The sequence below is a fragment of the Urocitellus parryii genome, chromosome 6 (assembly GCF_045843805.1).
Source record: "Urocitellus parryii isolate mUroPar1 chromosome 6, mUroPar1.hap1, whole genome shotgun sequence".
NCBI lineage: Eukaryota > Metazoa > Chordata > Mammalia > Rodentia > Sciuridae > Urocitellus > Urocitellus parryii.
Window position 1 is genome coordinate 31,000,421 of NC_135536.1, and position 26,504 is coordinate 31,026,924.

Genomic DNA, 26,504 nt, shown 5'->3' on the forward strand with positions numbered 1-26,504 from the left:
ATAAGAATTTAGTTTTCATCCCAGGAAATGGAGAAAAGGCCAGACAAACTCTTTATCTTGTGAGAATGAGATTTAGAATTTTAATGCATATAAAACAGTGTGGTATATAGTACATACTCAATAAATGATAATTATTAGCTACTAGCATGCCATTGTTTATAAGTCATTAATGTCTCTGTAAAATATTTTTACATGTAAGTATATCACATGAAAAAGGACATTTAATAAGGCATTTTGATGATGAGATGATTAGTCTATGGTCTTATAAAATCTCTTTTTACTTGTTATTTCATGTAGAATTGGTACCAGCCTCCCTTTTCAAAATAAAGAGACCTGCCAGCAAATCTTTTAGCTGTGAGACAGAGGACTAAATGGACAGAGGCCAACATTATTAGTGATCATGCTGATACTAAGAAACATTTTAATTTTTCATTCACAGAGTTCAAATAAAATAGCCTTTGAACCATTTAATACATGTCCCCAAAACTATTGCCTCCTTTGCTTGCAAAAGCTTCTATCTGGCTGGGTGTGGTGGCACATGCCTGTAATCCCAGCCACTCGGTAAACTGAGGCAGGAGGCTCACAGATTCAATGCCAGACTCAGCAATTTAGCAAGGCCCTAAGCAACTCAGTGAGATCCTGTCTTTAAATAAAATATAAAAAGGGTCTGGGATGTGGTTCAATTCCTGGTACCAAAAAAAAAAAGCTCCATATACCATAATTTCATAATTGTAGGATCTTTAAATGCTCCCAGTTCTGGATTCTTAATTGAGGAAGCCCAGGATCTCATTATTACTATTTAAATGCTTACCTACATCATTGATGATATTTAACAATGTGTACATTTACGTCAATCAGGGTTCTCCAGAGAAACCAAACTAATAGGGTATGGTGCATGTGTGTAAAGAGATTTATTTTGATCAGGTGTCTTCCCTTACCTTATTGAAGGCTTGGTGAATCCAAAGTCCAACCGAGGAGGCCAACAGACTAGAGACATAGCAAAGAGTTGCAGTTCAAGTCCAAAGGCAGTCTACTATAGAACCCAGATGAAGTTCAAAGGCATTCTGCTGGAGAATTCCCTCTTGCTTGGGGGAGGTCAACCTTTGTTCTAGTCAGGACTTCAACAGCTCAGGTGAGGTCCATGGCATCATAGAGGACAAACTGTTTTACTCAAAGTCCATCATTGTAAATTTTATCCAAAAATGTCCTTACAGAAACATCTAGCATAATGTCCAAATATCTAAGCATCATGGCCTAACCAAGTCGACATTTAAAATTAACCATCCAAAAATTGGCATCTCCAGTATATGCACTGAGATGATCTGGTCTGATTGGAGTGGTTCTAATGTATAAGAAAAATGATTAGAAGGAAATGCTCCAAAGGGCTATGGTCATTGTATTAAGATGTTGAAATTAGGATCATTTATTTTCTTTCCTGAGCTCCTGGCTTGAGGGAGGGCCTAATTCTAAAAGCAGATTGGAGCCAAGAGCTGTGTGTGTCTTTGGATGCATTCCTTCCCTCTTCAAGCCCTGTAACCCCAGCTACTCCAGAGATGGAGGCAGGAGGATGGCAAATTCAGGGACAGCCTCAGCAACTTAGTGAGACTCTGTCCCAAAAAAAAAAAAAAAAAAAAAAAAAAAGGTCAGAGGATGTAGCTCAGCGTTATGGCACCCCTGGGTTCAATCCCCAGTACCAAACAAAACAAAACAAATTGGGGACACTGGGTAACCTCAGCCAAAGGTAACTACGTGGAGCCCAAGGAATACGAACGTGCCATAGATGTGTAGACACAGAACAAAACCAAACTGGAAAGATTCCTCTAAAAAGTGAAGGAATAAGAACTCTTGAGAACTGGGTTTTTACCTATAATTATAACATTCACCAGACTTAAAAAGGAAAATGGAGGGAACAAAGAGAAATGTGGAAGAGAATGAGAAACTGTCAACAAGAGGTTTGTCACAACAGAGAGAGAGAGAGAAGTTTAGATGGGAACTGGTCTGCTTAATGCAGACATGATGCTCATTTTACTTACTGGGTTTGCTAGACAAGCTGACTTTTGTATTTGATATTTCCTTCATCTATTATGTGTACATTTCCATTGCTTTTCAGGCACTGATAGGAAATTAGCTTTCAGTTACATTTTGTTAAATGAATGAGCTTCGGTGAGTTCTTTTAAATTGGCCTCATAAATCAGCTTCCCCATTCCTTAATCATTTATTCTGCTCTTGGCTGGACTCTCTCCCACTTATCTCTCTTGGCATGGAGCTATCCATGGCTGAAACACAGTGTCCTTGATCGTAGGACCCACTGTTATCATCTCCGGAGTCCTTTTTCCCCTTTCCTCCTTTCCAAGGTCCTCCCTTAGTAAGATGTGTTCTAGACACTGCTTTGAATTCAGCTCTGCCCCTAGATAACACTCTGGGCCAAATCTTATCGAGCCACTTCTCCTGGGTATCTCTGTATTAGCCTACAAACTTGGCAAACTTCCGCAGGCAACAGTGACATACAGTGGTGTGCTCTTGAACCAGGAAACCCCCACAGCGAGTGTCATGGAATTGGGGTTCTTGGAGGATCTGGGTCCTGCAATTCAGTGATAATGATGAGAAAACTGTTAGGGAGGCCTCGAGGCTACACTTGAACAAAATTGTGAAGCTGACAGAATTTATTTTCAGGCCCATCATGTTTTTTTTTTTTTTTTGCCCTTACAATGCCTCTGAGTTTTCAATGCCCACAGATTCTTCCAGAAAGTTCTGGTCTCCCCCAAGGCTGCCCAACTGGGACAGCCAGCAAGATTCTAACTTTCCATGCTTACATTTATTCAAATTTATATTTAGTTAGCTTTCAACCAAAAACAAAAGGGCAAATCATTTGCCTTGCATTTGTAAAGCCCTGGGTTCGACCCTCAGTTAAAAAAAAAAAGATGGAAAAATGGCAAATAAATACATGAAAAGATGATCAACATCACTAGCCATTAGGAAAATGCAAATTAAACCCACAATAAGCTATCACTATGACTTCACTGGAATAGATAAAATTCAAAAGACGGATTGTACCAGGTGTTGGCAAGGATGCAAAACAAATGGAAGCTTTATTATTGGAGGTGGGAATACGGAATGTACAGCTACCTTGGAAAAACAGTTTTGATCAACTATTTATTTATTTATTTTTGGTACTAGGGAATGAACCCAAGGGTACTTTACCACTAAACTATATCCCCAGCCATTTTTATTTTTTATTTTGAGCCAGGATCTCGCTAAGTTGTTTAGGGCCTCACTAAGTGATTGATGCTGACCTTGAACTTGTGATCATCCTGCTTTAGCTACTGGGTTGCTGGAATTAAGGTGTGTGCCACTGCTCCTGGCTTGACAGTCTCCTTAAAAGGTAAACATACATGTACCATGTAATCCAGTTGTTCCATTTTCTAGGTATCTACACAGGGGAAATGAAAGCATATCTCCACAGAAAGACTTGTACATAAATGTTCACAGCAGCTTCATAACCCCAAATTGTTAACCTGTATTAGTCTACTGCTGCTGCCACAAGAAAATGTCACAGACTCTGTAGCTCAACAAGTAGAAGTCTATTTTCTCACAGTTCTGGAGGTCAGAAAGTCCAAGCTTCTGGCAGGGTTCCTGTTCTGGGCCTCTTTCCAGCTTGCAGAGGGCTACTTCACATGACCTATCCTCTGAATGTGTTGTGTGTGAGAGAGAGAGAAAGAGACTTTGCAGCAGCTTCCACCAGGTCCCTCTGGGTATACTCTTGTAGTTTTAGAAGATGGCACCAAGCTGAATGTGATTGGCTGGATCAAGGTACCATTCTGGCAAGAGATGTCATCTTAGATCATCCCGTTCCTGTCAATCTACCAGCTGACCGCAGGCTGATGAGTGACTCCAGGTAAGAATAGCAGAACTGCCCAGGCCAAGGTGCAGAGTCATGAGCAAATACATGGTTATTATTTTAAATGCCCAAGTTTGGGGGTAGCTTATTATGCAGTGAGAGATGGCAACAATGGTGACCTAAGGACCAGCCATTTGTGGACTCTAAGGCAGTTCCCAGCATACCCGTAAGACCTGTTTCTAGCATTTGCACTGCTTTGCTCTAATATTGGGAAAATTGCTGACCATCCATACCTTGATTATTTTGCTCTTCAAACAGGAATGTCATCACGTATTTCAGAGGAATGTACTGGGAAAAATATGTTCTTCTAGGATGTTTCTATGTAGAGTTGGCGAGAGTGAAGTTTGCCTCCCTATTTAGTAAGTGGGTCTATTTTGATAGCTTCAGTGATAAGCTTTCCCTGTTAAGACTGTCCCTGAATAGACTCAATTTCAGGCTACTCTGGTTTTACTAGCAGTCTTCAAACTATTCCTTTTGTTTCTTCTCTTTTACCTGCTCAGGGACTCCTCCTTTTCCCTCCCTGTGTCCTTCCTATCATCTGTGGGACAGGAGACCTAGGATGATGTTGCAGCCTATGTAGGTTTCATCCTATTTATTTAGGAGAGGTTACACCTTCTTTCTTTATTTATTTAAAAAAAATAATGTTGATGAACCTTTATTTTATTCATTTATTTATATGCGGTGCTGAGAATCAAACCCAGTGCCTCATATGTGCTAGGCAAGTGCTCTACCACAGAGCCACAACCCCAGCCCTCTTATTTATTATTTTTTTTTGAAGTTTTTATTTGTTCTTTTTAGTTATTCATGACAGGAATATGTATTTTGACATCTCATAAATGGATTACAACTTCCCATTTTTGTGGTTGTACATGATGTGGCGTTACACTGGATGTATTTATACAAGAACATAGGAAAGTTATGTCTGATTCATTCTATTGCTTTTCCTATTCCCATTCCCTCCCACTTCCCTTCATTCTCCTTTGTCTAATCCAGCGAATTTCTATTCTGCTCCCCCTTATTGTGAGTTAGCATCTGCATGTCAGAGAGAACATTCGGAGGTTGTATCTTATTTCTATTTCTGGCTCCTAGCAGTGTGCCCTACCTGTATTTGGTGCTGGGTAGATGCTGAATAATAGTAGTATTAAACTGTCAATTCTTAGGTAGAAGGGCCCAAACAAGGTAAAGATTTAATTATGTCATTTAGAGAGAGAAACTGTCCATTAAAGGGGTCATCTGCTGAGGACAGAGTCTAGAATGGATACAGCAAAGGACTTTGCAAGAATTGAGTTGGCTCTTTGATTAGGCAAAGTTAAAGCAAGTGGTGGTCTGTTACTCTAGGGGAATGAAGCCAACAGGGCAAGTTCATGGCTAAGTTTGGTCTCACCTATTATGTGGATGATGTGGAAAAAGGGTGGAAGAGTATTTATTCATTGAGGGCCAAGGACCCCCAATGATTAAAGGGATCTAGTAATAGCCAACCTACATATCTTTTGGGGTTTAACATTATTTGATACTTCTAATGCCTGAGATGGTCCCAGTCAAGAGCGAGGTCTGGCATGGTAGCAAGCAACCACAGCCCCAGCTACTTGGCATGCTGAGGTGGGTGGATCACTTGAGCCCAAGACTTCAAGACCAGCTTGGGCAACACTGAAAGACCTTCATCTCAAAACAAACACACACAACACAACAAGTCCAACAAGCAGAAAGGAACACCATGGTTCCCCAAGGAGCAGTCAAAATTGAGGTTTTCCTATTCCCATCCCCTGGAATAAAAGTTGGGTTCAACACCAGGCTGGCATGGGCAAAATTAAGGGTGGAAATCTAAACCTCCTGCCCTAGCCACATAGAACTCCTAGAGTGCTTGGGAGCAATAATCAAGTGTATGGGGAAAAACACAGATCAAACTTCAGAGGCCAGGCCTGGGAGGGGTGGTAGCACATGGTAAGATCCAGAGCTGCGTTCTGGCCTAGCTTAATGGAGGGTGAGGCAACCTCTTTCTTTTTCCTGTACATCCTGATGTTTTGTCTGATAAAGAACGTGGGGGAGTAGAGCTGAAGAATTGGGGTACAAATCCTCATTCTACCAACTGGTAGTGTATAGGGTTGTTACAAGGCCTAAATGAGATCTCCATGTAACGAGGTCAGAACGATAGTTGGTATAGAGTGATGGGTCAATAACTGTTGGCCATGTGCTTTCACAGGTGTGGGCAAGGATGGCACAGGGCCCTGAAATCTGTCCTTTAATTCAGTTGTGGCCCCTCAGGCAGCAATGGCAGACTCTTTGGCTTTCCCTCCTTGAGGCACTTGGAGTGGAAGAGGACTGGGGCTTTGTCATGACCTCCATCGACAGCAGGTCCCACGGCCCACGGCAGTGTTGCCAGAGGGTGTCCTGTCCCAGGTATGAGCTGTCTCTGGCAGCCTATCTTAAAGCCAGTGACCAGGGGTAGTGGTGGTGTCCTTCAGCCTCATGGTGGCTTTCTTTGTCCCAGGTTCAAGGTTAGCACAGAGACACATGGGAAGGATTTAGGACTATGACCAGCAGTAGCCTCCAGACAGGAAAGAGGTCCACTTTTGGAGGGAAAAACTGGACTCAAGCTGTTTGATAGGTCAGTAAAAAGAAATGGGACTCTGCCTTGCATCCCTTGGCTGGAGTGAAGCGGCTTGATTCATGATTCTGAATTCCCTCTACTGGACCCAGTGGTTCTCAGAGTGTGTCCTGGACCACCAGCATCAGCACTGCCTGGGCACTGGGAGGAAATGTGGAATCCAAAGTCCCACCTCACACCCCCGAGTCAGAAGCTCTGGGGCCAGCCATCTCAGCTTCAACAAGTCCGCAGGGTGATTCTGGTACTTTTGAAAGCTGGAGAACCACTGGTGTATGACATCCTCGCCACATGGTTGTCTGTCCAACCTTTGCTTAACCTCTTGTGATGGGAAGCTTGCTATCTCTGGGCAGGCTCCTTAAACACACCTTGCCCCAATCAAATTCCCTGTCATTTCCTCTTGCTGGTTTTGATTCTACCATGATTGAGTCACTTTAGTGAGTTAAAAAAATATCTACCACCGTCAAGTACCAAGAAGCTGACTTTGTTTATCTTCTTATTAGTTTAAATTTGGATGTGCATGGTATTATGTTATTGGGATTTTATATTGCTACTGACACACAATTTACATAATGTGTAGATCTTGCATATTAGTGGAAGCAAATACTTTGGGGGTTTCTGCAGGCAGATAGTTTGTTGAAAATGTATTGCTTAGCAAAACATTTATATAGAGAGATTAAAAAATTCTTATATTTAAAGAAAACAAATTGTAGTCTGAAAGGAGGCTTAGAATAGTGGAAAGAACTCTGTTCTGGTAATAATAAGTTCTAAGGTCTGGTTCTAGATCTGCTAATACTCAGCTCCATATTATTGGTCTAATAGTTGGGATTCTACAAGTCTTTCTGTAGGAGGCAACTTCTATGATATTAGGAATACATTTCTGAGAGAACTATGTTGACTAGAAAGAATATATAATGTCCATTAAGGACATTGATAACAAAAATAAAACTTGGGCCTATCTCTCTCTTTTTAAGATGGGGTCTTGCTCTGTTGCCCAGGCTGATCCTGAGCTTCGGTGATCCTCCTGCCTCAGCCTCTCAAGATGCTGGGACGACAGGCGTGTGCCACCACACCTGGCTTGGGTCTGTCTCTTTAAGTACCACTTGCATCCTGGTTTGGAATCTGGGTCCTGGTCACACCCCCACCCTCTTTGGAAGGGAGCATAGGTAGCTTGGCAGAAGAGAGAACAGGTGCAGAGACAGCTAACAGGGGCTTTGTAGAAATAACAGATTTGCTGTTCTGTAATAAGCTTCGACTTTCAGTCAAATGTGTAAGATTTCCACAAATAAAAGCCTTATGGTAGCTAGAGATTCATTAAGGCATGAGGTAGGCTGGGGCTGTAATTTTAGGTAGGGGAAACAATGCAGTTTTTCTCTTTTCCTTCTGTGTGCTTGACTCATCTATGACCTTTACTCTGGAAAGCACAGAGGAGCAAGGTCAAGACTCATTCGTTAAAAACAACTGATTGACTAATTTAGTTCAAAAGATGTTCATTTTTTGAGCTCTGGGCAATAGATAGCTGCAGATTTAAAGGAACAACTGGGCCCAGGGACAGGATTGCCCCTGTCTCTGCAGGGCACCTGGCGAGCTTTTCTAAGTGGAACTGCAGTGGGATGACCCAGCTCCAATTCTCCTCTGTATTTGTAACTCAGATCGAAATTTGAATTCTCCAGAAAGAGATTTCAATTGATTAGTTTAGATCTTAGGTCCACTGTGTGGTCAGGGTGGGGGTGTCCTGTGATTAACAGCCTTGCCAGAAGAGTATGAATGGGGTGGAGACAGTTCCCCCAAAGTAAGTGTAGGAAGGGAATGAGTTTAGTGTCTATCAAAAGAAGAGACTGATGGGCAGAGAAACACCATAGTGTCCTAGGCTCCAGAACTTCTCAGGGACAGCCACTAGTGACAGCTCCATCAGGTGCCTTCCAAGTACTCCCAGGGCACATTGGGGAATTTCAGCAGCTTTGAGAGCTGGCTGACCAGAAGGCTGCCACCCAGTGGCTGGCTGGTTTATGTCATGCAGGATAGAGTCACCTTTTTTCTAAAAGCCTTGTAAATAGTTGGCAAAGATATTCATAGCTCTTACTGGGGCGAAGGGAAGACTTCTGCTCTATATGAGTCTGAATTAAATGAGTTTAGAAACTGATTATGAATCTTTTAATTACATGTAATTTATTTATTTTTTGGTACTGGGGATTGAAGCCAGGGATGTTTTACCACTGAGCTACATCCCCACTACTTTTTATTTTTTGTTTTGAGATAGGATCTTGCTAAGTTGCTTAAGTCCTCACTAAGTTGTGATGGTTGGCCTCAAACTTGCAATCCTCCTACCTCAGCCTCCTAAGCCACTGGGATTATAACTGTGCACCACCACACTTGGCTAATTACATATGATTGAAACCCACCACAACTATCCTCGGTAACAATGGCCCTTGTTGGGGTACTGTTTCCAGCAGGCAGAAATAGATATGAACCAAGGCCTGAATGCCAGGAAGCCTTTGTTCTCTGATTTTCCTCTTCTCTGAACCTCTGCTACATTTCTCTCCCTGCTGAAGTTTGGTCTTCTTTAATTTTCAGTCTGCCTTTTCAGAAAACAGTTCTCCATGCTTCCAGGGTTGTATGTCCCTCACTCAAGAGCCCAAATTAAGATAAAGTTCACTCCCATTCCAAACCTGGAGCAGGGACTCCAAGAGGCCCAGCCTGAGTCAGGGGTCTGCACCTGGTTCAATCAACCAAGACGGCCAAAAATGAACCTGAGGTAACAGAAGGTGACACCTCTGTTACCATGTGATTTTTGGATATAGGAATCATTCTTGGAAAAGAAGAGAAATTTTGGCAGAGAACTCAATTGGTATCTCCTACAGAAGTCAATTAATAACATAGGATTTGCTTACACTGCAAAGTGCTTAAGAATACCAAATTTCCCTGCTTTCATTTGATTCTTGGCAACAAATCTTATGAAGAAGACAATTCAGGTATGAATGTTCTTTACTTTACTCTGCTGTGGGGTTACTCTACTTCTAAAATTCTTATCTGTTTTGTTTGACTTTACATTTTTGAGGGAAGAGACCATATTCTTTTTACCTTTGCATCTAGATACCCAATTCCTGACTCTGGGCTCTCTGTACATGGTGGGCATCAAATTGATGTTTACTATATTGAATTTCTTTTTTTCCAGGAGAATATTAAGCTCCAGAGAGCTAAGTGGCTTGCTTCAGGAGCTCAGTTAGAGGGACAGGACCCCAATGGTTATATGGTGGCTTGCATAAGCTTCCCAGCTGAGAGACAAGGTCTCCAACAACTCAGAGAGATTGTGCTTGGAGGCAGAGGCCCAGGTTGACATCAGGAGTCTGAAATCTGCCAGCCTGCAGGAAAGCAATCCAAGTCTTTCAAGAAGTTATCCTTACAGGGGATTTTAGATGAGCATGTGCAGAAGGCAAGTTATTAAAACATGCAGTTTGCCAGATGCATCGAAGCACACCTGTAATCCCAGCAGCTTGGGAAGATAAAGCAGGAGGATCACGAGTTCAAATCCAGCCTCAACAACTTAGCAAGGCCCTAAGCAACTTAGCGAGACCCTGTCTCTAAATAAAATGTAAAAAAGGGCTAGGGATGTGGTTCAGTGGTTAAGTGCCCCTGGATTCAATCCCTGGTACCAGAAAACAAACAACAACAACAAAAATCAGTATTTTCTGGGGGGGTAGACTGAGCAATCATAGCTGCCTGCCATGTGAGCTTTCTTGGGGAGAAAGGAGAAAGAAGCTGAGGTAGATACTTGTCTTTGTGGGAAGCTTCCGACTACATAGCTGGAGGAGTCAAGGACACATGCAAGGGATGGGTGTGGTCTGGGAATGGTGGATGCAAAAGAGGGAGCCAACCAGAACATACTCAGACCCAGCTGAAGCTCACAAGCTACACAATCACTCCATCTATGCAGGAAGAGCTGTGACAGGAGGCAAGTGTGCCGAGGGTTATTAATAAGCACTAGAACATATATTAATTAAGGGCAGAATAGTCACAACAAAGACACATCAGAATCCCCCACAAAAAATACCCCAAGTATGTGAAGTATTCTGAATGCAGCTCAACCACTTCAGTCGCGTTGCAGTCGGTGTATCAGCCAGCTTTCCATTGCTGTGACAAAATACCAGAGAAAAAAGGAGGGAAGATTTCTTTTGACTTACAGTTTCCCAGGTTTCGGTCCATGGTTGCTTGATTCCATTCCTTTGGGCTGGTGGTGGTCAGAACATTAAGGCAAGGAAGTTTGGAGAGGAGCAAAGCAGAAGGTGAGGGTGGAGAGTGGTGGGTGTCAGTGAACCACTTCCTCCAACTAGGCCCCACTTCCCAGGGTTTCCACTACTTCTCAAGTGCCATGGCTGGGGACCAAGCCTCAACACACGAGCTTTCAGGGAACATGTGGTATCAACTATAACACTGGACAAAGGGTTCAGGCAGCAGTAGCAAGAACTTTGGTTGGTGCTTGCTCAGGCTGTGTGTTGCAATTTGTGCGCAGCAAAACAGTGCACTATTCAAAAAGAAAGGAGGGAAGGAAGGAAGGGAGGGAGGGAGGGAGGATGGAGAGGAGAGAGCAGGAAGGGGTCGGGAAGGAAGGAAGGAGAGAGGGAGGGAGAAGAAGAAACACTAGATCGCTGACGTCAAAACCTAAGCTCAGGCCAACCCCTGAGGTTCCCTCTCTCCTTCCCACTTCCAGTCTCACGTCTGAATGGGGAAGTCATGTGTTCCCTTTGACTGCGAGACAGCAGCTTTACTTGTTCACTCCCGGGGTGGAGGTGTGGAAATGGAACCTGGGGATCTAGGAAGCCAGAGGCTTGAATGACGCTGACCTCCCGCCTGCCCCCTGGAGGGTGCGGGGTGAGAGTTGCGGAGACCCTCCCCTTCTGCAGAGCCCCAGGGGGTTGGGCTCCAGAGGGTTGGGCTCCAGAGGGTTGGGCTCCAGGGGGGTGGGCCCGGAGTGGGCCCGCCCACCTCAGGTGTGGGGAGGAGCAAAGGGCAGGGGCGGGGCTGCCCTTCGTCACTTCGTTGTGGGTGGGGTGAAAGGGCGCCAGCATCTGCCTGCTCCGGCCTCTGCAGATGGTGAATTTTGCATGCAGCTAAACTGCCGGCAGGTGGAAGACTTCCGGAGCCCAAACCCAGGGACTCTGATCAGGGTTGCTGAGTCGGAAAGCCACCGCTAACACAAGCCACTCCTGTTACTTACTGGCTCTGCGCCCCAGGGTGTAAACGGAGGGCTTGTGAAAAGTACCTAGTACTAGGTTTTTGATGAAGATTTGACGGGAAAGGCATGCGAAGCTCTTGGCCTGGATCCTGACAGGCTGCTTCCCTGCCCCCCAAAAGGTTATTTTTGCTGTTTCCCCCTCAAAGTCCGGGAGTCCTTTCACAAAGACTAGACCCCACTCCCCAAGGTATCCACTACTTCTCAAGTGCCATGGCTGGGGACCAAGTCAGTGGACTCCAGGAGATGCGTGAGAAAGTTTGGCTGTTCTAATACAAAACCAAGCCCCTCCGAGGAAATGGATTCTTGGTCCCTTTCCTGCTGCTGTAACTGAACATCCCGAGTTAAGTGAATTATAAAGAATAACGGTTTGCTGGGCTTCAGAAGGCTGGGGTCCAACACATCTGGTGAGTCATCTGAGGGGGCCCTCTGCAGAGTCCCAGAGCAGCACAGGGCATCCCATGATGAGTCTGCAAGGGTGCCAGAGAGCTTGCTTTTATAACACGGCCGCTCCCTCAATAATCCCTTCTGCGATGGATGGATTAATCCATTCCGTCACTTCCCAAAGGTCCCACCTCCCAATAGTTTGGGGATCGAGTTGCCAACAAAAGAGTTCTGGGGAACAAACATTCAAACCTTAGCAGATTCTAAGTGGGTGAAACTTGGGAGTCAGAAGCAAGTGCTCTTGGGTAGGTGTGTCCCTCAATCGTTTATTACTGTAAGCCCTAATAAATAACCTCTGTGAGACTTATTTTTAAATTTTTTTTTGTTCTAATTAGTTATACATGACAGCAGAATGCTCTTCCATTCATCGTACACAAATAGAGCACACATTTTCACTTCTCTGGTTGTACACGAGGTAGGGTCACACCATTCGTGCAATCATACATGTCTCATTCCACCATCTTTCCTATCCCCATGCCCCCTCCCCTCCCCTTCCTCTCCTCCCTCCTCTTTGCCCAATTCTAAGTTCCTCCATTCATCCCATCCCCCTCCACACTATGGATTAGCATCCACTTATCCGAGAGAAAACATTCAGCCTTTTTTGGGGGTGGGGTGGGGATTGGCTTACTTCGCTTAGCTTGATATTCTCCAATTCCATCGATTTACCTGTAAATGTCATAATTTTATTCTCTTTTATTTCTGAGTAATATTCCATTGTGTTTATATACCACAGTTTCTTTATCTATTAAAGGGCATCTAGGTTGGTTCTACAGGTTAGTTACTGTGAATTGTGCTGCTATAAATGTTGATGTGGCTGAGTCACTATATTATGCTGTTTTTAAGTCCTTTGGGTATAGACTAAGGAATGGGAGATAGCTGGGTCAAATGGTGATTCCATTCCCAGTTTTCCAAGGAATCTCCATACTGCTTTCCTGATTGGCTGCACCAGTTTGCAGTCTCACCAGCAATGTATGTGTGTGCTTTTCCCCCCACATCCTTGCAACACTATTGTTTCTTGTATTCTTGATAACTGCCATTCTCACTGGAGTGAGATGAAAAACTCATTTTCTTTATTAGTAAATGTGATTAAAAAGAATATCTGTTTCATAGGCTATTTTTTTTTTGAGGGCTTACTATGTTCTTAGTACTGCCCATGTATACCTCGCTCCTTAAAACTACTTTAGAAGGTACAAATGTTCTTCCCCCATTTTGTACTTGAGAAAACTGAGACTTAACAGAAAGGTTAGGTAGATTATTCTAGACCACACAGCAAAGTCATAACAGAAGTGAGATTGAAACCTAGGCAATGTGGTTCCAGAGTCTGTGCTTCTAATCACTATACTAGTCTATAAAAGTGTCTCCTAAACTGTGAAACACAATTTGAATGTTGGCTGCTATTACAATCAATGGTACACTTGGTAGGTAGGTGGCTTCATCTTTGTACACATTAATTGAGGGCACGAGTCAGCGCCTAACCTATGGCCTGCTACTCAATAAGCTCTCAGTGGCTCTGCCATCCCATAATAAAATAATAAAGAAGCATATCCCACGGCTGTAAGCAATTGCACCCAGAGAACAGGCAAACATCCTAAAGGTCTGACTAATGCAGGAGACTCAGTTCTTAGATCTATGAGCAAAAAATTAACAGCTTTCAACCAGAAGAGACGGAGCCATTAAAAAAAAAAAATCTTCTTTGGGTAGAAATATTAAAAACTACATGCTACATTGGAAAATATTTTTTTTATTTGAGTCTGAGTGTTTTCTAATCATCATTGTGTGCATGGTAATTTTGTGGAGTTAATGTCTCTGACTCCACTATTATTACTCAATAGTTCTTGGCTGAACTCCAGACTTTGGTAATCTACTGCCTCCCTGACACCTCCCCTCCGAGGCAGAACACTGACCTCTGACTTAGCACATCTAACATTAAGCTGCTGAGATTCTCCCCCAAATCAACTTCTCCCCCTTCTCCATTAGTGGTGATGTCAGACTTTCAGTTGCTCAGGTCAAAAACCTTTTGACCCCTTTCAGATTGATCAGCAAAACGGGTTGGTCTACTGTCAAAATATATTTTAAAATTCTAGCCTCCTTTCATGATGCCCCATTGCCCCCTCCCTGGTCTCCTCTGCTCATATTTCTTGACAGGATTATTGAATAGCCTGTCTCAGTCCCTGCGGTGGCTTTCTAAAGTCCACTGTGAACCCAGTAGCTGAGGGATCCTGTTACAGCCGTCTGACCACACCACTCCTCTGCTTGAAGCTCCTCAGTGGCCTGGCTCAATGAAAGAGAAGTCAAAGTCCTCCTTTGACCTGAAAGGCCCCCACATGAATGAGATCCCCAAAGCCTCTCACTACCCTTGAGCTCTCATTCTGACTCTTTTTTTTTCCCCCCTGGAGCATTTTCCTGCTCCAGGGTCTTTGCACTGTTCTGCAAGCTTGCATGAGTGCTCCTCCTCCATATCTGTATGGCTGGTTTGCTCAGTTCTTTCAGGTCTTATTTACCTCATCAAGCAGACTTCTCTGGTCACTCTGAAATGTAACTCCTTCCAGCATGTCCTATTTCCCTTCCCCATATTTTTTCCTTTTTTATATTTACCCCTTTCAAATGTTATATTTTGCATTATACTTGCTTATGTTATCTGTTTCCCACATTGCAACATGAGCTTTATGAGGGGATTTTTGACTATTTTGTTCACTATTATAACTGTAGTGATTTTCTTTCTTTCTTTTTTAGGGATTGAACCCAGGAGTGCTCTACCACTGATATACATCCTCATCCCTTTTTACTACGATACAGGGTTTCACTGGGTTGTGAGGCTGGCCCTCAAACTTGAGATCCTCCTGTCTCAGCCTCTCAAGTTGCTGGAATTACAGGCATGCACCACCTCTCTTGACTAACTCTAGTGATTTTCTACACATAGTATCCATGTGTAAAAATACTTGCTGAATAAATTAGTGAATACAATAAAAAAAGCAGGGACCCCCAAATTAGCTATGGACCCTTTCTTTAGCAAGTTATATATCCTGTCTAGATTTTGTTTCTTTGCTTGTGAGATTGAGGAGCAGATGTCCCTGAGTTAACATGAAAAGCTGGGAGAAGTTGTGGTGAGAAAAGATTGAAGATTTTGGTTCAAAATCCAGTAGTATCACTTGTCTACGTCTTAGTTTCCTAACAAATTGAAAGGGTTCCACCCAGCGACCACTAGGAAAAAATGTAAAATCAAAGAGGCGCCATACCTCTCAAAACCACACGGTGGCGCATTTGTCTACCATTGTCTCTAAGAGGGTTTTGCTGTGCCAAGTCCATTACCAAACTGCTTTGGCTACTGTAAAATAGTACTGTTCAGGGACAACGGTAAGCCTTGCTGCTATCTCAGATTTTATTGGTTAGCTACATAGCAAATAACAAAAATCTCTGAATTGATATTGTTTCAGATAAGAAGGCATGTATCTCAGAAACAAAACAGTGAGTTGAGGTTTGAGCTTAACGCTTTCTTACCAATATGATTTAATGCCCAAGGTTGAAAAGTTGAAGAATCAAAAGAGGAAGTCTTTCCTTGGTGCTAGGAGTGCAGCACCACACTATGCGAAATTAGTCCACAAGTATGTCTGCATCCAACCAAGAAGTTCCTTCCATGAGGTAGGAGGGATAGGGAATGCATGGCATATTTGGATTCCAGGAACCTATGTTTGCTTAGAAGAAGTTTGAAAGCACTGAAATATTAAAAAAAAAAAAGACTGTGAACAGTTCATGACACCCAATGAGCCTGCAATTAATAGTAGCTGTTATCATTATTACTATCACCGTTATCGTTATTATTATCACTGTCATCTTGAATCTGGGTTTTTTCTTTCCTCTACTATCTCTTCAGTAACAATAATGCTTTCAGTTGAAATTTGTCATAGTTAAAAATGATTTTGTAGTTCTTTATTTCAGTTACAGAAGTATAATGTGGTTATTTTAATTATATGGGAAATAAAAGTAAAATGAAGGAAAGAAAAATTGCCCATATTCTACCACTTTGCCCAGACAGTTAAGATTTTGATGCTACACACACCTACACTCACATTTGTGATCATATTGCATAAAAGCTTTTCCACTACTTTTTCATTTACCATTATATTTTGTGTATTTCCTTACATTGAAAACTTTTATACTCATCATGGTTATTAACATACTGTTCTTTTTTGGGAGCCTCTTTTATTATTATTTTAATTGACAAATAAAAATTGTATATATTTATACTATCATGTGATGTTTTGGATATGTATATACATTGTGGAATGGCTAAATCAAACTAATGAATATAGTAATGACTATGTTTATCTCCAAAGTTTTTTTTTGTGTGTGTGTGGTGAGAATGCTTAAAATCTACATTCAGCAATTTTCAAGTTTACAATAGGTTGTTATTAATTATGTTCATTGTGACATACAACAGATCTCTTGGGTTTATTCCTCTTTCCTAATTGAAATTTTGTGTGCTTTGATCATCATCTCCCCAATCCCTCCAGTTCCCAGCCTCCCACCATTTTACTCTATTACATGAGTTCTTTTTTAGAATCCCAATATAAGCGAGATTGGTAATTTTTCTTTTTGAATCCAATATACTTTTCTAACTAGAACATTTGTACATTTTAATAGTAGACAATACTAAATAGCACTGGGCAAAGAAAATCATTCTTCTAATCCCATCATCTCAATTGGAGTTGATTGCTCTTTGCATTTTGATGTATTTCCCTCAATAATGTTAATGCACATATATTCCACAAAATTAGGACTACATTACGTGTGTATTTTTCCTCTTGATTTATCCAATTTATATTTTTAAATGATTTTACTAATATAACAAATATGATTTTTTTCTTTTCACTTTATGTGATTATTTCCCCAGTCATTACACAGCCTTCACAAACCCTAATTATAGGGATAATCGCTTTAATGGAATCTCTCTCATTTGATTGACCTTTTGGGAGTCCTTGACTAAAAGGCTTAAATGAAGTCCTTGCAGACCCTGCGTGGTCATAAGCAATGTAATTTCATAGAGAGCTGTCCCAGGGGCTCACTATGCCACCAGATTGGCTGAAGCAGAAATTCTGTCTGACCTCACTTCTTGATTAAAGGCTCTGACCATTATTAAGCTGGCTCTCTAGAGACGTGACATTCTAAAAGCCCCCATAGTCTGTTCCTTTTCTGAACAAGGCTTTCATGGGAGCTAGGAGAAGAAGAAAGGAGAGAAGATTTCTTACCATTTTGATGGTAATTTTTAAAATTTATTATTATTATTATTATTTTAATATGGTTGCTGAGGATCAAACCCAGGGCCATGCGCCTGCTAGTCACGTGGTCTACCGCTGAGCCATAACCACAGCCCAATACTTTTTTAATACCTTTATTTTATTTATTTTTTATTTTTTTTAATGTGATGCCGGGGATCAAACTCAGTGACTCACGCATGCTAGGCAAGCACTCTACCACTGAGCCACAACCCCAGCCCCAAGCAGTATTAATTCTGAACAGATAGGAATTAAAATACTATCAATTGCAATAAGCACATTTACAAACTAATTGAGCACTTATACATTGAGTACTTCCAGGAGACCCCTTAATTCATCGAATCCTTGCAACAACTCCATTTTACACACCCTTGTTTTATGAACAATGAAGTGGAAAGATGGAGTAGCTCACCTAAAGACATGCATGCCTAGGTGGTCAGGAATCTGAACCTAAGTCTGTTTGGCTCCGAAATTTCTATTCCATCAGCCCCACTGCGCACTCCCTCAAACCATTCACTTAGAATTATATTTGGTGCAAATGGACTTTATGAATTAGGAACTAGGACTCTTTTCCTGAAATGTGAGAATGAGGTGGGTGGGCTGACTTCTTTAGAAAAGGTCAATATCTGCTACAGGAATTTTAGACCAAAGGGCTGATTTAAAATATTTCCCAAGGGAACTAAGAGGAGAGTGACTTTCATTTACTAAGTCATATTTTAGGCCAAAATAATATTAAATAATAATAAGTAGGTGCTAGATTCTGCACTAAGCACCTAACATCTATCATGCCCCTTAATCATTCCAGGAGGCCAGAGAGACAGGTATTATTATCCCTAATTTCCCAGATGAGGGATCTGGGGCACAGGGGGTAAACTTGTCTAACAGCACACAGTAAGCATGGATTCAGATTAATCAGAACCCAAGGCCCCACGTTCGTGCCCCCCAGTCTATATTGCTTGCTAGCTTTCTCTCCCTCTGGGGTTCTGGGGGTGATTCAGGAAGGAAAGAAATACACTGAATATTTACCGGGTGCCAAGTAGCATGCTTTTGTATGTCTTGTCTCATTGAATCCTATACACATCCATAAAAAGCAGGTTCTCTTATTACAGCTATTTCAAAATGAGGAAATTGGGGTTCTAAATGGTGTCGTGCACAAAGTCACATGTTTTTTAAAGGCTAGAGCCAGGATGCACCAAGACCGTCTCACCTAAGTCTACTGCCAACTTGCATCATGATTGCCATTATTTTCTCCCTGCTCGGTGCTATACTTTTCAGGGTGGTGGAGAAAATTTTTCTTTTTTTGAATGACAGTTGTCAACCCCTTGCCTCAGGAACCTAATAGGGGTCCACCTAGATTTCAAAGTCTCTTAATAACCTGTCCTTCCTTTATTTCATTCGTTTCATCCCTCCTCCCCCCACTCTCTCCTCCCCACTGGCTGGAATTGCTATCACTCCACCTTTTACATTCATTTCCATTCTCAGGCCTCCTAGATGACAGACATCGCTCAATGGCCAACTTCAGCATCTCATCATTCAGGTTCCATCTATGCCAGTCCTCACTTGCAGCCCTGATCAAAACCTTTCATCGATAACCCTTTATCTGCTCAATGTACCCAGACTTCCCAGGCTGGCATTCCAGCCAGTCATTCAGTTGCAAATATGTGCTGAGAGTTAATTATGTGCCAGACACTCTCCAGGTGCTGGGAGAGCCACCAAGAACCAGACAGACCGGTCACTGCCCTTAAGGTGAACACACTTGGTATTAAATAATTACAAATAATCAATTAAATAATTACTAGTATGAATCAAGTAATTACCAGGCCCTCTACCATCTGGTCTCAGCCTATCTTTTCAGAGTTTTTTCTCACCCTTTCGAGTCATCCAAATGGGCTGACCTTTCCAGGCTTTCCCACCTCTGAGGCTATGTCTGCTCCCTCCTTCCTTTTCTGAACACAAGCGCTTTCCTGCTTCACCTAGAATCCTTCCAGGACCAGTTCTGGTTCTGCCTCTTCCAGGAAGCCCTGCCAGCCAACTCAAGCCTGAAGGATCTCCCCTCATTTCAATTCTTAGCACTTATCCATTCAACAAATATTTACTGAATGACTTGTTGGAATGTTTGATGAGTGACTCTTCATGAGATCCTAAACACATGCTAAGACATTAAAGATTTAAATGGTACAGGGAGTTACCGTTTTCTTATTCATAGGGATCACAGATTGTTTTCTTGGGAGGGGAATCCATGAAACTATGTAGTAGATCATATAAGATTACAGATGAGCAAAATGATAATTAAAAAATTATTCAGTTACTTGTAATCCTACTAAAGAGACCTACTATTGACATTTTTCTTTCCAGCATTTTCTCTTGCTATTTCTCTCTGTCTACACCCAGTTTGTAAAACTCCTTTTCCCCCCAGATTATAATTTTATCAAGAAATCTTTTTTTCTTATGGTCTTTTTAAAAACATAAAGTACCTTTACCCTGAATCCCTGACTTTCTTCTACTTGGGTATGAAATGGTTTTTGTCTTAAACAAAACCTAGTTGATAGACATTGTTCAATGCAGTAATACACACATATAATCCTAGCTAGATTAGTGGTAGAGGATCCCTTGGTTCAATCCCTAGTACCAGGGGAGTAAAGTGGGTGGGCTAGGGACATAGCTTAGAGGTAGCCTATCATGTTTGAGGCCCTGGATTCAATCCCCAGTACAACAACAACAACAACAACAACAAAATACCAAAACCGAAACAAAAAACCAAACCCAAAACCCCCAAACCTAGATAATCTACTGAGACTCATCCATCTTTTCCAATTCATTGATCCTATGTACAGTAAGAACTCAAACATTATTTCAGAGCATTTATTTCAGGAAACCTTTCTCTTGACTTTTTCCCCTCCTCTGGTGGTACTGGGAGTTGAACCCAGAGCCTTGTGCATGCTAGGCAAACACTCTGCTACTGAGCTATATACTTAGCCATTTTTATTTTGAGACAGGTTCTCACTAAATTTCTCAGACTATGTTCCACCTGAGTAGCTGGGATCACAGGCATGTGCCACCACACCTGGCCCAGGAATCTTAAGACCTACTCTGGATTCTCTTTTGTTTTGTGGTACTGGGGACTCATGGCTTTGTGCATGTTAGGCAAGTGCTCTACCACTGAGCCTCATCCCCAGCCTGTATGCTCTTTTGAACAACACCATTTCACCTCTTTTATTTAAGACTTATATGTGTGGATTGCCTAGGTCTACAGTGTAGCCACATTCATGGGTGAGGAGCCAGGTTCCATCTATGCCAGTCCTTACTTGCAGCCCTGAGCAAGACCTTTCAGCAATAACCCTTTATCTGCTAAATGTACCCAGACTTCACAGAATGTGCAGACTAGAACACAGGGGATCTTCTGGTCCACGCCCCCACCTTAAGGATGAGTGGGGGCAGTACATGTTAAGCACTTGCCTAAGCTCATGCTCTGCCTGGTTATTTTTCCAAACTGTTTCAGTTTTTCTAATAATAAACGCCATACTAAATTTACACAAAAGAGTAGTCAGTGAAGCACTAACTCTTGCTAAATAAATCCTATCTATCTCCAAAAAGGAAACAGTAATGCAGTTTGGTAGATACCAGGCTTGTTTTGAAATAAAAGAGAACTTTTCTTCTTAGAAGTCAACATTGCTATGATAGGATTAAAGCACAGAAGAAACATTAGGGGCCACCTATCTCTTTCTTTCTTTATGTTTGAAAAAACAGTACAACAAAGGAATGTAGGGAAGGGTTGGCCTTTGAGAATGAGTGGCAGCACAGGTTTTATGTATGTTCTGCTTGATCTGGTCTCTTTACATGTCACCATGATCCAAGATGGCAATTTTACTAATCAAGAGAAACCCAAGGATTGTAGAAAAGTTAATTATCTTCAGAGACACCAACCCCACTTCATGACTGCTTTCCCAGCCGCAGTGTGAAGCCCCAGTAAGGTGGTCTCTCACCTTTCTTTTCTTTCTTTAAATTTTGAGACAGGGTCTAGCTAAATTGCTAAGGCTGGCCTTGAACTTGGGATCCTCCTTCCGTAGCCTCCCAAGTACCTGGAATTACAGACCTGAGCCACAGTACCTAGATAGTCTTTTGCCTTTCTGAATTTTAAAACAATGACGGTATTGGAATCTCTTCTTACAGGAACCCCAAAGGGAGAGCCGTGCGCAGTCTTCATTGAGGAGTGTAGTTTCAAGAGTTCTTCTAATGAACATTCCAGTGGTCCTGAAAGGCTTAACTAGGAGATGAAAGGCTCTGGGGTAGGGGTGGTGGGGGCGGGTTTGGGGTAGTATGAAAGCTGATCCACCAGGTTGCACTAGGGTAGAGGCAGATCTCAAGAGGTAGAGAATCAACTAAAAAGGAAGCTGGAGAAGACAGCTCTCTCCGGGGTGCAACCCAGTTCCTTTCTCCTCTGCTCACTTTCAAAAGACCCTTTAGGATGAAGAATACCGGTGCTGCCCAGTGGGGCCCCTACCCACCCATGGTAACAATGGGAGCGTCTTCCCTTCCAGCCTTTTCGCTCTGAATGAACTCTCAGCGGTACCTTTTAGGACCCACCTTCCCTCCTCACACACCCAATGAGGCCGGGGCCTCTTCCTGCCGGTGTTGAACTCTCCCAGGATATGGACAGGTGCCGTGGACCAATGGTCGGAGCTGCGGCGGGCCAATGGGAGCCAGCGCTGGGTCAACCTGGGGTTTGAGAATAGGAGAGCCCGCAGAGGGGGGCGGTGCGACAAAGGCGCAGGGGGTGGAGGGACCTGGGAGGCGGCCGGCGAGGCTGCCCCAACCACGGCGAGAGGAACCTGTGGACTGGCCGCCGCCGCCAATGGGAGAGCGAGCTGGTACGGGGGCGGGCCCGGGGCTGACGGCACCGCCCCCCGGGTCCGCAGGGTTGGGGCGGAGCCAGGCCCGCGTCAGGTGGTCCCGGGCGTGCGGGCGGCGCGGGGGGCGGGGCGCGGCGCGGGGCGGAGAGGGGAGCGGCAGCCGGCGGGCGGCGGCGGGCACCGGCAGCGCTAGCAGGTACCGGCGGCTGAGGAGGTGAGGCCGCCCCCGGGGGCGAGCGGGCAGGCGGGGAGTCCGGCCCGCCGCGCCCCTATGCTGCGGTGAGCGTTCGTGCTCGGCGCACTTGTCTCCCCGCCGCGCCAGCCCGGGCCAGCCAGCTCTCCCCGCCCCGCCACCTCGGGCCCTACCTGCGGCCGCCGTCGGGGGAGGGGGGTCCCCCCAGCTCTGCGGAGCCGCATGAACAATAGGCGGCTGCGGCTCCTGCGGGCGGCGACAGCCCCGCACTCTATGGATCGGCCGCTCCATGGAGCCCTCCAGAGCGCTTCTCGGCTGCCTGGCGAGCGCCGCCGATGCCGCCCCGCCTGGGGAGAATGGAACTGGGGCCGGGGCCGAGGAGGAGGAGGAGGAAGAGGAGGAGGCGGCGGCGGCGGCCCCCGGGGAGCTGGGCTCCGAAGCACCGTTGCCCTACTGGACGGCCGTGTTCGAGTACGAGGCGGCGGGAGAGGACGAGCTGACCCTGCGGCTGGGCGACGTGGTGGAGGTGCTGTCCAAGGACTCCCAGGTGTCCGGCGACGAGGGCTGGTGGACCGGGCAGCTGAACCAGCGGGTGGGCATCTTCCCCAGCAACTACGTGACTCCGCGCAGCGCCTTCTCCAGCCGCTGCCAGCCTGGAGGCGAGGACCCCAGTTGCTACCCGCCCATTCAGTGTAAGATGAAGGCGGGGAGGTGGAAGGATGGAGCCCTGGGGTGGTGGAGGAGGAAGGGGAGCCCTTCGGGAGGTTTGTTAGGGGTGGGGAACCTGGATAGGGAATGATTGACCGGGGTATGGGTGGATGCGCGCGCTCTGGGGCTCGGGGTCTATTAGTTGATGCGGTGGATAAGCTAAAGAAGCCCCAGGCTTTGCCCGGAACTCAGGGGATTGGACTTCTTAAGCTTCATCTGACTACCTTAGCAGCAGCTTCTGGTTTCCACATCCTGAAACCCCAGCATGAAAGTCTCCCCATTTCCCGATCCTTTCCTCTTCCAACTTGCCCTCCAAATCTGGAAAGATTTCAGGCAAGCTGATGGTTACTGTCTTAACCTTAGTTTCCAAGTCAGGGACCTTGCCGACCTCTTCAATGGGCTGTCCCCGCCTCTTAAAGGTATTTGCTTTAAGAGAGGTGGAGGTGTCTCCCGAAGGGCTGGGCTGGCTCACAAGACCCGGAAGCGTGTGTGAACTCAGGGCCAAGTGCCTCCGAAATGTCGTGTTGATTTCTGGGATCCTAATCCTGTATCTCAGAAGTTGTACCTTTAGGAGTCTCACTGAATATTGTGCTAAGAAACAGGGGAGGGCAAGTGATTGGTGGAGAAATGATTAGAAGGGGAAAAGTATGTCGTTCCCCTTGAAAAGTTAAGAAGCACAGGTACAGTGGCTAAGTCCCAGTCACACTTTAGACAATACATTTTCTGTTTTCTTCTCACCCTAGATCCTTGCCTATATTTGGAATTGGCTAAATCTCAATTGTCCTGGTTTTCATCAATTTCCCAGGAGCCCCCCTGTTCCACACCCTGTAATGAAATTTCCTTTGTTTTTTTTTTCAAAGAAGTTAAATTGCTATTAAAATCCCTTAATCAATTATACTTTGTCATTTTAGAAGAAAGGTGTAAATACCTCCTAGTGCAGTTTACACTGTTTTGTATTTGAGAATTTACATAATTTCCTCCCTGTTACAATGTATTGCTAATATATATTGATTACTGCTTATTGCATATTTTATATACTTAGCATCTTAGTTGACTTAAAAAATCATTACCAAGGGCTGAATTTGAATAGTCTTAAATTTTCATTCATAAGTTATCTTCTTGTTCTGTAACTTATTTTCACCTGAACACTTGTGTTACTTTGTCTTAAGATGTGTTTTAAATACTAGCACTTAATGTCAAAAACATAACCTCTTTCCTTGTTTTTCTGTTTTTCTTTTGGTGGTTTGACTGTTAAAGTAATATTCAAATTTTCACTTCTTGTTCTTTCTTTTCCCTCTCATTCAATTTAAAACTTCATCTTGATCTTTATAATGGCTGTAGGTGGCAAATTACTTTAAATTGTTTCTGGGTGCTACATCTTCTTGGCTCTGGTATTGGTAAGTTGAGGGCCATGCAAAGGTCCTGGCATAGTGTTTTGAAATAGTGTTGAAGATGAATGTGGCCATATGTTGGAAGACATACAAATAGTCTGGCATGTTAGAAAACAGTGTAATTTTAAATGTAAGTCAAATTTTGTGAGTTAAAAATTCTATGATTTTAATTTTAGGGACAGCTAATGTCAGAGTAGAAGAGTTCTGTGAAGGTCATGAGCAGGAGCTCAGTTTCTTCAGTGTCTTGTCCTCATGGCTGTCCACACTTAGGAGTGAATGTGTCTTAGAGAGCCAGACATATCAACAGTGTTCTTACCTACAGGAGCTCTTTTCCTGAAAGGTGGCCTGACCTTATCTTTTTTTGTAGCAAAAGTTACCTTGGATAGAATGGATTCCTAAATCTAGAACCCAAATGATGGGAAAGAAGGCAGAACTTTATGCTTATTGAAAGAATTGACTTCAAGAACATGGTGTTTGAAAGTCCCAGTAAGTGCTCTTATTTGGCCTCATTTGGTTGGATCTCTTATCTTGACTGAAATTAATTCTTGGTAATTCAGAAACCTTAATTCCAGTCAAAACTGATTATTGAGTATCTAAGGAATGATAGATACTGTGTTACATGCCAGGGAATAAAGAAATGATAAGATATGAGGTGCTTATAATTTACATGAGGGAAATTGGTGGTGTAAATGTAAAATGTCAGTGTGGTACTTTGATAAGGACATGTACATCTCTTATCTGCATGCCCTGTCCACCAGTTCAGTTATGGTCACTCAGATTATAAAGGTGAATGACAAACCTTGTCTCTAAAGACTCAGAATAAAATTGAGCCACTGACAACTCTTCTTCAGAGTTGCCCTTTTAAACTTCCCTGGGGCATGTATTTTAGCATTACATTCTGGATCATAAATGGAACACAGGAAGTCAAGCAGTAAAGTGTTCATGATTAGCTTCATAGTATTGTTTCTCAAAATGAAAACTTTGTTTCAAACTTTATTCAGAACTCAAGAGGAAATTTCTAAATCTTGCATCAAAGGAAAAATATGATAGTGATAATATAAACCATCTTTCATTTACATAGTGCTTTTATCCCCTCCAATGTAGGTCTTAGAGTTTAGCTCTGAATGGATGACAAATGTAAATAACCTGGGAACACATTATTCTCTATTTTAGTAAGTGATTTAAAAATGTACAGTTCCAAATGTTATCATTCTGGGAAATATAATCCTAAGTTTGTTTTTTTTTTTAAGTTTCTCTTAGGAGAGTATGTCTGCTTTCAAGTAGGGCATACATTAAGGTCAGCATTGATTTACATTATGAACATATGCTTCTTTTTCCTACATCCTCTAGAAATAGAAGGATATATTTTCAGGTTACATATGATTTTTAAAAGAACAGGATCGATACCACTCACTTGCCTCAAACCCACTAGAATGTGCCTATACATTGTTTCTAAACATGCAATCGAGAGGGAATAACATCTTGACACCAAAAATGAAATAGGTTTTGTTCCTGGTATTCCTTCTGAGGAAGGATATTCCTGGAAATATCCTTCCTCAGAAACTGAAAAATGTGCTGAATGCAGGTTGACCTGATTCTTGTTTAAAACCAGGTCTTGACTGGAACCAAAGCGAGGAAGAGCCTCACGTACTCACTGCTGCAACTGAAGGTCCAGTTCCTTAACTCCCATCCAGAGGGACTTCTTAGCAGGGAAGCAGGAAAGGAAAAACAACCCCATTTCCCATCTTATGTCTTTTATGTTTGAAAGCTGAACTTTTGTTCTATACTTTTCTTGAAGGCTGGTCATAGAGGTTCCTTAACTGAATTAAAAAAAAAAAAAAAAAGTCTGAGATTTTATGTTCTACCCTAAGAGGTTTCCTGCCTTCTGTGAGATGCTGTTGGAGGAGCTGTCCTT

At 43.2% G+C, this 26,504-nt stretch overlaps 1 protein-coding gene across 2 annotated transcripts in view; it reads left to right on the plus strand.

Moving 5' to 3' along the window:
• The first annotated feature begins 22,779 nt into the window (after positions 1 to 22,779).
• Map3k9 (mitogen-activated protein kinase kinase kinase 9) overlaps positions 22,780 to 26,504 on the plus strand; it is a 69,439-nt gene continuing 65,714 nt past the window's right edge. For both annotated transcript variants that reach the window (XM_026402032.2, XM_077799960.1), the window contains exon 1: positions 22,780 to 23,182. In XM_026402032.2, coding sequence (XP_026257817.2) covers positions 22,780 to 23,182 — 403 coding nt within the window. The remainder of the gene's footprint in view (positions 23,183 to 26,504) is intronic.